The 13,566-nt window shown below is 42.0% G+C and overlaps 1 protein-coding gene across 1 annotated transcript in view; it reads right to left on the bottom strand.

Annotated features, from left to right (window-relative positions):
- Positions 1 to 228: 228 nt before the first annotated feature.
- The window catches only part of Maf (MAF bZIP transcription factor), a 17,356-nt gene continuing 4,018 nt past the window's right edge, over positions 229 to 13,566 (bottom strand). Inside the window, exons 3-4 of the mRNA XM_008835391.3 lie at positions 3,829 to 3,889; positions 229 to 1,924 (exon numbers count right to left, since the gene is read on the bottom strand). Coding sequence (XP_008833613.2) covers positions 3,856 to 3,889 — 34 coding nt within the window. The 3' untranslated portion in view covers positions 229 to 1,924; positions 3,829 to 3,855. The remainder of the gene's footprint in view (positions 1,925 to 3,828; positions 3,890 to 13,566) is intronic.

The following is a 13,566-nucleotide window of genomic DNA, read 5'->3' as shown; positions in this document are numbered from 1 at the left end:
GAAAATCCCAGGGCAGGTTTGGTTTTTCTTCCCCACGGAACTCCTGAATCTGTATTGTCCTCTTCCCTTTTGGGTATTACTGCCTTCCAAAAAGACACGGTGCCGAGGAATAGCTTTATTCCATTTCCGGCAGATGCTGGAGAGACAGGCTCACCAACTCTTCCCTAGACTCACCCTGGTCTTAGTGTTTTCTAAATGTCACAAAATGGAAAGTAGAAACAAACAATCCTCAATCTTGGGCTTAGCTCATTTATTGCTCATGATTTCATTACCAAGAAAAGGAAGAAAAAAAATGTAACAGATATAAAACAGTCCTTTCTGGAGGGAGGAAACAAAAGACTTAGCCAGCGTCAGGTGAGGGAGTTTGAACGCTAGTATTTCCGGAACCCCAACATTGAGTCTAAACTTTTAGTAGATGACAGAATGAATATTGCGTGTATTTACGATGAAAGCTCTTCACAAGAAGCATCATTATTGTTTTAAGTCAGGAGGGCTGCATGTTTTGCAAAAATTCCTCCCCTTCCCATCTGAATGCAAAATGTTTATTTCTTTAAGTTTTTCACTTTAATAGTCTCCCAAGGTTGGTGGAAAATAATATACATTCAGACGGCACAGTTAGGTGAGCTAGCCTGCTGTCCTGAATTGAGTAAATCAACTTATTCGTCCAAGAGGAGCTCAATCTAAATAAACAAACAGCAGCAACAGAAAACAATTAGGGTAAGTCTGGATTATGAAAAAAATATTCTCCCTAATTTTCTCGATGCCAAATGGTACAAAAATGCAGTCAGCTTGAGATACACGCAGAGAATTTTTACTAGATTGGTCCCCACTGCAAATGCTCAAGGAAGGCGGCATGTCTTCTTGGGTAGATAATTTATTCTTAAAGGCCTCTTGTTCAGACTCCCTCATAGCTTTTCATAAGGGACGGAGGCAAGATCGATCATTTGGTCTTTCCAGAGGTGCCGAGAAGTCAGAACTTACAGTCTGAGGGTCATGTGTTCCTTGCATGGAAATACAGGGTCATCATGTCTGTTAAAATATTCCAGTGGTTTCTGTGAGGGATGCCAGGTGTGGCATCTTTGCATTTGAACTAAGCAGGTGTACATGCCGTGCAAAGGCCCCCATGTCCACGCCAGCATCCCTGAACTGACGTTTGCATTTTATTTGTGGATGCTTACAGGCTACATGGAGAGAGAGGGGAGAAAAACAGATTTCAGAAGATTTTACTTTTCTTTCGTGGTTTCATTTTACCCCTGTTTATAAAATTGGCAACAGCCTTGCTTATATTAGAGAGATTTCTGAAGTCATATCATGGTCACAGGGAAGGCCAGGAAAAACACATCCATGCTGTAAAGACTGGGGGTGCTGTTTCTACAAATTTCATCTGCTACAGGGGACAGAAGAGTCTCTAACAGCTTCTCCCTTATGTAAGCACCCCATCTGTCCTGCCCCAAGGCAGCTCTGTAAGACCTGGTTTTATCCAATTGTGTCTAAGCCAATATCAGGAACATTTGAAAGGGACAGAAGATACAGGTGAGCCGGCCGTGGCCCATCCCCACTGTCCTGTCCGTGTTTCAGTGCGTAAGAGCCAAGAGCATGTTTGGAAGGAAGGCATCATTTGTACTTTGGTGTACATCATGGGTACTGACTCTTAATACAAGTCAAACTGGGAGACAGCTTCAAGTGCTAGTTCAAAAGCCACCCTGAACATGGGGGCATCCAGCATCAGTTTCACTTGTTTCTATGACAGTAGGTCACACCTCAGGCAGTGATGCTGTGGAACAAGTTCAGTCAAGCAGCAAGGTGGGGTGAAAGGCAGACGGGCCGCGGTTGGTTGTTGGACTGCATATTGGAAGACTTTTCTAGAGAGGCATGCCTAGATATTCCATGCATTTTGATTGATTTGCGTATATGAGTCTGTAACCTGTAGTGTTAAATGTTAGTCAGGATCAACGGATACCACTGAAACAGAATTTCATCTTCTTGTAATACTGAGGCAGGACAAATATTGTTTAATATGATCACGAACCATCATATAATCTAGACTGCATTTCTGAGAATAAATAAAAGATCATTAGATGGCTCTCCCAAAAGCTTGTGGTTTAATTTTCACAACCAACCTTAGCATCAATTGTGAGAAATAATCCAGACGGCTGTACCTGGACTGACATTAGCAAGAGGCCGGAAAAACCACTGGTTCACCATATTTGGACTTACCCGACTGAAATCCCTTAACCAAAGTGACTTTCTGAAAATAGACTCAGTAACTCCCCAAAGAGCACCAGGTTTGAGCTTTTCATGTATCTGTTTATAATATCTAATATCACCGAGGAACCTCACGACACTGTCTGCCTCCTCCCCAGATTCCCCATCTGACCAAATCCCTTTCTTTCCTTCCCATGCCTGTCAATCATGTTCACAGCTGAAATTTGATTTCTCTCCCACCAGTAACCTTATATGAAATATTACCAGTGGGGTCAGGACCAGTGTGAACCTTGCTTTTAGAGTTCATTAACTCTTTGCTCAAAATGGATGGTTTCAATGTCACAAAACCTGCCAGTGGGCCTAGATCATTGTTTTTAATAGGCTTTCAGATTACAATTATAAAGACCGGGACAAGAGAGGAATAAAGGATCGCAACTGCATGCACACATGGACATACAACTCACTCCGAAGGTATACATTGAGTTCAAATCTACATATGGAAACTCCTAAGGAAAATGTTAACTTTGTATAAGGTTAGCAGACACACTGTATTGTGTGTTCACAGTCCAGTTATTCAAAATGAGACTCTCCTCACAGCAGCGAGTAGATGTCAGTAATCAGATACTAGCTTTGAATACAGGGGAAAAGTGGGTTCTGTTTTTTTCCAATGCTCTTAATTCACTGGATCCATCAAGTGCCTTCTTTGCAAAGAGCAGCAATTTGACAGTGTGGCTTTTGCCCCCCTCAGTTTTGCTAGAAACCAGAAGGAAAAAAAGAAAGAAGTATTTCATGCAAAATTCTCAGCAAGCAAAATTTAATGAAAAAAAAAAAAAAATCATACTTTGTTTCATGAGCCAATGAGAGGTATCAACAGTACATAAAACCCTAACACTGTAATGATTGGTGTGAGAGTTCTGGTCTAGCTCTCCAAATGAAGAGTTCATAATTAAATTCACGCAGGGCTACTTAGAGTTGAAAACACATTTTAACAGCTCCGTTTTGTTTTGTTTTTTTAGTAGGTGAAAATCAGATTTCTCACCTCCTCCTTGTCTCCTCCCCCTGCTTCACCCTCCAACTGAAGTGAGGAGCAGCTCCTTTGCCACATTTGAATGTGGAAGGAAGAACACACTGAGCTTTGAAATGATAGTAAAACTTCCAAATGTGAGTACAGACTGAATTATAGGCAATTGTAAATCTGGAATGTTCTCGAAGCCAGGTAGAGCCAATCAAAGACAATGGATGTCATCTTTGCTCGAATTCATCTAAATGACCTAAACTTCAAGTGGAAGGACTACTTTTTCAATGTTTATAGAGTTGTGTGGGATGAGGCTAAAGAACTGAGATCTATTCAGACTGGACTAGTTATGCTTTATGAGACAGGCAACTATATAAGGACGTCAATACAGAACAGCAAAGCATGCTGGTTCTCACAGACAGCTTGTATCACTCCTGGGCAGCACCATGTATTGCTGTTTATGTGACGTGTGAGACACTAATGCTAAAGCAATTGAAAACAGGAACTTCTCACATGGAAAGAGCTGGAGTCATTGCTAGCTGGTGTTCCCTCCTTTTCATGGCAGACGCATTCAAACAAGCACATGCAAATCAAAAATCGAGGTGTACCTGTTTGACTTCGGGCAACTGCTTTGCTCACATCACAGATGTAGAAGATTCCCTTGGGTACCTGATTCAGTAAATATATTAAAATAAACAAAGGGTAATTAATAACCAGGAAGAGTGTTTCAAGGACAGTATGTTTAAGGTAGCTTAACTATCTATGACAAGGGCAGAGACAGGCTGAAAGAAAAGTGATTGGTTTCTATTTGTTTTTTGTCCTACCAGGCTTGAGGGAGGGTCTGCGTGAAAGAGGGTAGCCTAAAGTACAAGGGAGTGTCCTTGTCAGTGCCCTCCTCTCCAGTAAAAGGCTGACCCCACTGACCTGGCAGCTTGAATCAGCTTTGAAACTGTCCTCAAGTCACAGAGCACCAAAAGATCCTGGTTTGTAGTGGGAGAATCTGAGTAAGTTTTCCTGGGCCTCTTTACGTCTGCCCACTGTGGGCTCCTCACAGGACAGACACACTGACTCTGGTTTATGGGCACTTATTGGGCAAATTCCAGACCTCTCCCTCCTTTCTCTCTGTGGTCTATTTGTTAGAACTCCTCTCCTGTTACTACAGAAGTTCTCTGAACAAACAGTACTATCACCCTTTATTTATTAATTCCTTCTCTGTTTGAATTAGTAGCTGGGAGTACTCAGTAATGAAATGAAAATGAGGATGCTTTAGAAAAAAAAAAAAAAAAAAAGACTTTTTCCTTCACAGTGAATAGCAAAGAAAATCCGATAATTCAAAGTACTTACCTTTCTATGGTTCAAAAAACCCTTATTGCTATTAGCTGTACTAATATGAATGGCAAAACAATGCTCATTTACCATACAGAGCCCAATATTTTCCAGACATCAGTTTAGTAACAAAGCAGGCCTGTCATTTCCTCCCACGGTTAGTCACACCACACCAGTTCAGGCTGTCAAAATATATTTAAAATCTAATTTAAAAGATTCAACATGTTTGCAGGAAATCTGTGTACAATAACAGCAATAAACTAGTAAGTCAATCTAAATTTTTTCCCCAACACGGATAGTTGGGTTATTTTTCTGCAATCCCACATGCTTCTATCTGGATTGCCGTATGACTGGTGGGAACAGACTACGACGTGCTAAATTCCATAGGCTGCGGTAGCTGAATGCATAATCTTTCTTCATTTAAATTGTCACTCATGATTGTAACTCTAATTCTTTCAAATGCTCTTTATCTAAATAGTTAAGACTATGACCAGATGCTTGGATGAAGGAATTCATACCCTTGTACCTGTCATGCCTGTCTGTGATCCATTATGTGCCTGCCTTTATTCATGTATCCTATCGAAATGCTTTAAAACCTTAAGGTGCACACTCATCATCTTCACAGATTCCTTTCCTCCCAAATATATTATTTCTATGAAGGAGGGAAGAAAAGAGAGAGAGAAAAACAAGAAAAATACTGCAATTACAAAACTTGGAAGTGTGTTATGAGTATAAACTGTTCTCCAGGTTCAAGCAGTTAATCTCTAAAAATAATCATAAAAACTTCCCATTTAGGACAACTTTCTGTTCTTGAAAAAAAACAACTTAGGAAAAACAACTTCTCATAGATATGCAAGTGAACAGAGTTTAAAACCCAAGAGGCATTGAAAGACTAGCACAGCCATTCTTTTGGGGGCATTTCAAACATATGTTAAACTTTGGCAAGGAATGTTTACATGAGATCATATACTTGTGAGGCATTTTTCAATTTTAGAAAAATATTACAAAGCAATAACTGGATGTGGGCTTTGCAACATGCCCCCCCGCCCCACCCTTCCTGGCTACATCATTGACAGTGTCCGTTATTTTGGGAGGAAAAGCATCAGCTTCATTAAATGCAATATTTGGCATCTTGCCTGAACTCTCATAAAGTAGATGTCCTTTTTGATCAGTGGTGTCGTTTTCCTCAGGATGACCTCTACTCTCTGGCTATCTAGAACCTATCAGGTTATCCAGGCACTTACTTTCCAAAGCTGAGTGGGGGGGGGGTACTTTTCTGTTTGCACACCTGAACCCAGTCCAAAAACCAATGCGGTTTCATTTTTCTGGCCATCTTTGCCTAGACCAGTCACTGGGGACGGGTGGGGACGGGTGAAGGCTATGGGTCTCCAATGGGAGGAATGCAGGAGGTTTTTGAGTTGGACTAGGACTGTGTAATATAGGCCAAATGGCTGACAGTTCAGAACCTCTTACCTCAGTCACTGGAGTTTTTGTTTTGTTTTGTTTTGTTTTACTAGTACTAGAATGTGCTCTGCTATGCAAACAGTACTTCATAAGGGCCCAATTCCTTCACACTGAAGTGAGTTAAAATGTGATAAGGGGCCTGAAACTATGTCACAGGTTGTCGGTTTGTGCCTCACAGTTTGTGCCAGACAACAGATTCTGACAGGGGAATGAATAGTCACCTGGAATGCTTCTACAACAAGGGGATTCAGGCCTGCTTCTTCTGCCCACTGAGGCTCAAATAGGCAGATTAACTCCAACCCTGTGATTATTTTAATTTCATAGATTAGGAACTGCAGATCTATCTTTCAATGACTTCTGCATTTCAATATATTACTTGAAAGGGACCAAATAAATAAATGACAGAGGCCAGAATATTTTGAATTCACGCCTAAACATTGAATGACACATATAGAGCCTTTTAAATAGATTCAATATCAGAGTGATTATCAACAGGATGATTTCTGGTCATTTCATTATCTGCCGTATCAAAAGGAATTTTAAAAATATCTAATAATGTTAAAAGTATCTGGGAGTCTTCTATCATTGTTTTGGCTTCCAAATATTCATCTTTACAGGTAAATTTTTCACTAAGAGAGAAAGGAAAAAAAAAAAGGCTATTTCCTTACGGTGAGGCTCTCTCTGGTGGTGTCTAGCATCATGCCTCCCTTGGCCAAGGAGGGTGACTGTGAAAGAACCCTCCCTAAGAGGGACCCACTCCTGAAATGAGCTGTTTCAAAGTTCTTCCTGTGGAGTCAGTTTTTAAGGGTGCCTGAGATTTGTCTGGAATTGTGTTGAATCTGTGAAATTCAAATAACACTGTTGGAAAAATCCTAAGAAAGATTGCTTGGCTGGCTTTGTTTTGTAACGCACACCAAGCAATAGACCACGAAAAGCCCGAGAAAGCATTTAGAGATTTCCATCAAGATTTTTTTTCTTCTACCTTTGTCTAATCAAAGCAGGAAAAAAAAAAAATCTGGAAAATGGGCTGGAAAATTAATAGAGTAAAAAAGCCGATGTGGAGCTGGTTATCTTGTGTACAGAAGGATTCAGGGCGCTGGAAGGGGGAGCGGGATCTCAAGGTGAAATGCTGAGGCTTTTCTGACAGCGGGCTGTCTCCCTCCCAGCGCCGCTCCAGCACAGCAGCAGCTAGAATAGTTTTGTTGGCCCAGGGGGCACATTCCCTCCAGAATCATCCTCTTGGACAACTTCAGGCAGATCCCAATACACATCAGAGCCCCCCGCAGGGATGCTGGCGCCGGGCTGGGCGCAGGGCCCAGGGAGTAGCTCACTGTGACAGCCACTGGCGCCCCCAGGCAGGCCTGTTTCTTGGACATCTCAGAGGAGATGCTGATGCAGGGTCCTCATGCGTGCCTGGTGAGTCTCCCTGGGGCTTGGAGCTGCAGGCAGAGTACCAAGGGACTTCTTGGTGGCCTCAGGAAGTCACTGGCCCTGGGCAGGCATCCTGGTTCCTGCCGGTTTGCACCAATTGGAGGCCTCGCTGAGGGATTCCAGTGCGCTACCCACTCAGCTGCGGCCAGGAATTGGGGCCAGTTATGTGACTGGATGGGTGTATATATAAATGGCCTGGGGCAGGTGAATCCTGGGTGTGTAGTGGGGTGAGGAGTGCATAGATACTGGGAGAGGGGCCACCCTCAGCATCTCTGGTTCCTGCCTTCTTCATTCCTCTCTACAACCTGCTTTAAACTTGGGGCACCGTAACCATCTATGTTCGGCTCCCAGACTTCCCAGCCTTTGCTTGCACATAATCAGGACCATCAGGACCAGAGGTGAATTGTAATGGTGGCAAGTGATTTCTAACTGGAAGGCAGCGCCCTCTGAGGCTCTCCTATGGCCCCATGTGACTGCATGGGAGGAGAGGGTTCAAACAGTTAAGAGGACACTGGGCTGGACAGGGCATAAGGGCCAAATCTTGTTGCTAAGGGCCTTGCTACTTTTAGCAGTCTGTGGGGAACTAGGGGCCTGGCAGTCTCCTGGTTCCCCTGCACAAAAGATCTTTCTTGGGGGGTCCTGAGAATGACCTCAGATAACCCCAGGCAACTGGAGGTCGTAGGCCAAGATAAGCCTTTGTTAGTAACATTTCCCCCAGCTTCTGTATAGTTCCTTCCTCTCCTCTGCTTTCTGGGCCTTGGTTAAAATGGCCTATTGTCCTGTGGACCTCAGATTTGCTTTGCTCCTGTGGAACCCATCTGAAACCCACTTCCACAGACTTCCAGACATGGGCACAGTCACATAGATGCAGGGCAAACACTGGTTGTAAAAAGGGACATGTCTACCCTTGTCCTGATTTCCAGACCACAACTGTCCTTGAAGACTGTCCTTCAAGCCTTCTCCTCCTTGCTGCCTAGTTCTGTGTGGTGACTTCTCTAACCCAGAGAAACAACCAGAAGGAAAAAAAAAAAAAAAACCTTCCTTTGCAAGTTCAGCTTGGAAACAGGCAAGATAGGGAATCAGAGAGCAGAGAAATCTAGGAACAAAATCAGCTGGGCTGGGCTAGGAGTAAGGGTGGATGAGGATTGAACGCTGAGAACTATTTCCTTTCCACCTCCCCATTTTTTTTTCCAAAGCAGGCAGGCACCCCTCCCTCACTCTCTGTTCTTGAATTAATGCCTCTTTTTAATCGCAACTAACGATCCAAGATGAATCTGTGCAGAAGGGAGGAACGCGATTTTGCAATCTGAAGTCCTAATTATAGGGGAAAGTTGTGATTTAACAAAAAGGAAGGGAAAGAAAGTGACTCATGTGGGATGCGTGAAGAGGTGCTGAGCAGATGCCCCTCCGATTTGAGTGAGGAATTCTACATTCCAATCATAGCCTCCTTGTGGAAAACGCATTTGGGGAGTTTCTTAAACTGATCCAACCAACTTTGATGCAGATTCACGAAAACATCTGATTTCTGTGTGCTGTGGATGTGCACTTTCTATCTCGGCCGGCCTTGCTCTGTTAGGCAGACCTATAGGAAATACACAGACACAGACACAGACACACACACACACACACACACGCACACACACGGCTTTCAAATTTAAACGATAAAAGGCTGTTATAATGTCATAAAGCCTAGTGCAGTGTCTATCTAAATATTAGAATATTGTATCTGGCTGGTCCAAAATGCTATACCTATCACTTTGAAATCGTCATTTGACACACTCATAAATGAAGACACTAATGATTTCCTCAAAACTCTCTATTTCAGTTTGGACCCCCAAATTGCTTTCACAAAAGCAAGACTGTGTGTGTATACTTTTGGAGAAATGGACACAATGTATACCCCTGGCTTGTGTGCGCACAGGCACTGATTTTGGCCACTGAGCAGGTAGAAATTCTCTGGAGTTAGGTACTTGGAGGGCTCTTGCCTTTCAAGCCTTCTTTTCTCTGGCTGTGTCCTTTCTGACACCCCTCAGATGGCGTAGGGACCTGGGCTTTGAAAAGCCTTGTGCACTGCAGCTTGATTCTGGTGTTTCCTTTGTTTTTGTTCCTCTCTAGAGGGTAAAGATGCCCCCAGTTTGTGGCAGGACTGTGTTTCTGTATGTCCCAATGACTGTGAGCCAGCCTTGCAGGCTGAGTGAGATTCGCTCACCCTGTGCCCACTGCTAGAGAGAAAAAAAAATGCCAGACAGAGCCTAGTTTGTCCAGGAGCCAGAGTGCAACAATGCCTGGAGAGAATTCTGTCCTGGGGCTTTTGATATCTGCATTTCAAAGGTTTGTATCAAAAGTGATAAAAAATTATCCCCTAAGAAGGTAGATTGGGGCTTTTCCTGTTTTCAAACAAATGCAAAATCAAATCCTGGTTGCAATGGCAAGACCCTGGACTCCCTGGTCCCCGTCCCTTGTGGCCACTGCTTTTTTCCTGGACATGGGACATCTTTGAGGTTGAAGATTAGCTAAGAGCCAAAACAAACTCCAGGGTTTCCAAGGAAGGTACAGATTCCAGATTATTTGTTTGGCTTCTCAAGGAATAATCTTAGGTAGAAGGAATCAGAGCTTTCTACTACAGAGAAAACTTCCCTCAAAAGGTTCACAAGACCAAAACAGCAAAGCAAAACCAAGACATTTCTTCCAAGAAAGGGGCTAATATTTTTTTTTAATCAAACAGAAGTCAATCATGAGAATCCTAAATAATCAGCCATCCAAAGTTTAAAAGATCTCTCTCTCTCTCTCTCTCTCTCTCTCTCTCTCTATGTCTTTCTCGTGATGGTTTGTATAAGTAAGTGCCAAGGCAGTATGAATTGGGGGGGGGGCATAAGATCAGATGTCTGAAAGCTGTCGCTCATCAATTTCCATCTCCCATCCTATTTCAGTCTCCAACTATGGGTAGGCCACAAAAAAACAGCTACCCAAGTGGCAACCATACTTTAAAATATATTACTAACTCATCCTATTTCAGTCTCCAACTATGGGTAGGCCACAAAAAAACAGCTACCCAAGCTGTTTGAAGATGCAGGAGGAATATTTTATCAAGCCAACATTGTGTGAATGTGGAGACAAATTTGCCTAAACCAAAACAGGGCAGGGACAGGTAAAGTCTGTGGATGCTCTGTGCTCAGGAAGATTGGAATATGCCAGAAGCAACTTCAGTTATTCCCACCAGGAAGTGCCAGCAGCCTGACACCAGCCTGATGCCTTGCCTTGAAGGTCGCCACCATTTTGCTCCCCATGCATGCGTTTACAAATAAAACTGGTGGTTTGGTCAGGGAAGATCATATTTAAGAGGTGAAGAATCTGCAATTGATGTTACTGAATAAAAACGACTGGAGGAAAGACAGCCTGGTAGCTCGGATGTCAGGTAATAAATAGAACATCTCCCATTGGAGTGGTCTGTGTAGAAAAGGACCCATGGTGATGGTACAGAGACGGTTAGGAAATGCCTAGATTGCAGATGTGTCTGCCGGGCAGAAGTTAGGTCTACCCGATATTTCATGCTAGAGACACTGTGAAAAATGATTGCACGATTTTCTTTTGAAAAAGAGAAACAAAAAGCAAGGAAATTAAAAAGAAATGATTGTTGTGAGTGTCTGGGTGAGGGAGGAAATCACACAGGGTGTGTTTTTAACTCACTTTACATTTTGACACACATTGGTTTCATTTACATCTGTTCCTGAGGAAGGACACATTTGACATCTTAGGAACATTCAATACTAGTATCTCAAGGGCCTGAAAAAAAAATATTAGGTGTCCTAGTCCGAGAATGCTGCTGTCCATAACATCTGTTTAGGGAGAGGAGTCAAAAATTCTTCTTCTCTCAATAGAGTTCTCTGCCAGGAAAAGTGAAAGCTCACAGTTAAAAGTGTACATGCCTAAATATATTTTTAGAATGCTAGCTGTTGGTTTGGGGGAAAAGTTTCTTTAGGAACATACACACACACACACACACACACACACACACACACGTGTGTGTGTGTGTGTCTATGTATATGTTGTAATTTTAGTAGACTTTAAAAACTAATATTCCAAGTTGAAAGCAATCACACCTGTTTGGTTGTATGCCTAGCACATGGCTGAGCACAGCCTTTCCTGTGGGTCTGTCTGTGAGAAGTATGGTTAATTGTTTGGTATGGAGTTTGTATATTTAAAAGCCTTCTTCCCTAACAAATGATTGTTCTTTAGAAAGGAGATGAAATGAAAGTTCAGATTAAGTTGTTCTCCAAAACTGCAAACAAGATACACGTTAAATGTATAGTTCTCATATAAATTTTATCTTATGAATTTATCACTGGAGCTTCCAAAATGTGGCATAGCCCACTGATACCTCCAACGTGTGAGTGGGTTCAGTTCTGTAATTGGAATGAAAGGAATTTTAACACTATTTCAACAAGGACCCAAAAGAAATAGGCCAGACTTCCTTAAGTAATCTCTTCCTCCCTCCCTCCCTCCTTCCTTCCTTTTCCTTCCTTCCTTCCTTCCTTCCTTCCTTCCTTCCTTCCTCCTTCCTTCCTCCCTTCCTCCTTCCTTCCTTCCTTCCTTCCTTCTCCTTCCTTCCTTCTTTCTTTCCTTTCTTCCTTGTATTTTAATTTAGAAATCTGTTTGTAATAATGGGTACTTGGGCAGGGTATAGTTCTTTGTAAAATAGCACTAATCTGTGTTTGCTATTGTTTTCCAAAGTTTTGTCATGTCTAAAAATGCCTTCACTGGGAGCTAACTTTCTCTTAAGGTCGACTACTCCAGCCTCATTTTAATTAGGGTGTCACTGCTTTCTTGTCCCTAATGTCTAGGGCCCAAACTAGCTTCTAATATTTAACTGCTTTATAAAACTGTACCAAGATTCTTAATTGTTATGTAACTGTATTTTATTCCGCAAACCCAGGTCGCACTCTTTGCAAAATAACTGAAATAACTTTGTGCCAAATGTCACTCTTACTATAAGAACATATTTACTTAAAATCTTCCTTCCCACATTGAAATTTTTGTCCAAACGACCTGCCTATTTCCCAGTGTCCAGAGGGACCGCAGCATCTATCTACTGGTTGTGAGCAGAGAAATCAAAATCTCTAAAGCAGAGGAGAGCTGACTCCCAGCAGGTAGGAGAAAGTTTGCAAGTAAGATTTCTGTCAAGCAAGACTATGGATTCAAGACTCACATTCAAGTTCATCAAGAAAGGTCAAAACACAAAGGATAAACAATGTCTTGTGCTCCCTGCAAAAGAGCCAGTAAGGCCTGTGACAAACTGGCCAGAACTTGTCAGCCCCAAGAACTACCTGTTTTCTTCAAAATCAGGCCTTCACCAGGGTTGCAATATTATCTTAAAAAAAAAAAAAAAAAAAAAAAAAAAAAAGAAAGAAAGAAAGAAAGAAAAGGAAAAGAATCAAAACCAAAATAAGACAAAAGTCATTATGTTTGGCTATATTTTCAAAACAGTGCTGGCTTTGTCTACTGTCCCATTAGTTACCAGGGGCAGTTTACTAAAAGGGAAAATGCACTGAATTTGTAGCATTGATTGCATGAATTTGTGTCAGTTTTAAATGGGTCAGGGCTCAAGAGTTTTACTGAGGGTGGCTGAGATCGGTCCAACGTTCAAAGCTTGTTTGGAGGCAAATATCAATACCCAAGTACAGCCTTCACCCCATGAAGACATTATTTTCTTCTTATATCTTTGGGGATCATGTAACATGTAATCACCCCCACCTTGTCTGACTGGAGACAGCTCACCAAATATTCCCAGTGAAATGTGATTTGTTAACACACTTAAAACCAGATATATGAACTGGGAGTCTGCAAGAAAAGGGTGGACTTTTTTTTTCCTATTTAAGACAAATGACCTGCAAAGTCAAAGAAGGAAAAAGAAAAAAAAAAAAAAAAAAAAACAAAAAAAAAAAAAAAAAAAGCAAAACCAAACAAACAACTTTGATTTGTGCAAAGTGTTTATGTTTAGTCTTGTCAGGGCTGTGTTAGCAAGAAAATCATGGCATGTAAGAGAAGAAGGAAAAATAATCAATTTTGGCCAAAAAGCAAGAATTGTTTATCTTTACCATTAAACGCATATGTTCCAAACCACCTCT

Source organism: Nannospalax galili, unplaced genomic scaffold (genome assembly GCF_000622305.1).
Source record: "Nannospalax galili isolate Female #2095 unplaced genomic scaffold, S.galili_v1.0 scaffold3077, whole genome shotgun sequence".
In the NCBI taxonomy this organism is placed as follows: domain Eukaryota; kingdom Metazoa; phylum Chordata; class Mammalia; order Rodentia; family Spalacidae; genus Nannospalax; species Nannospalax galili.
This window is presented reverse-complemented; position numbering and strand designations above follow the sequence as displayed.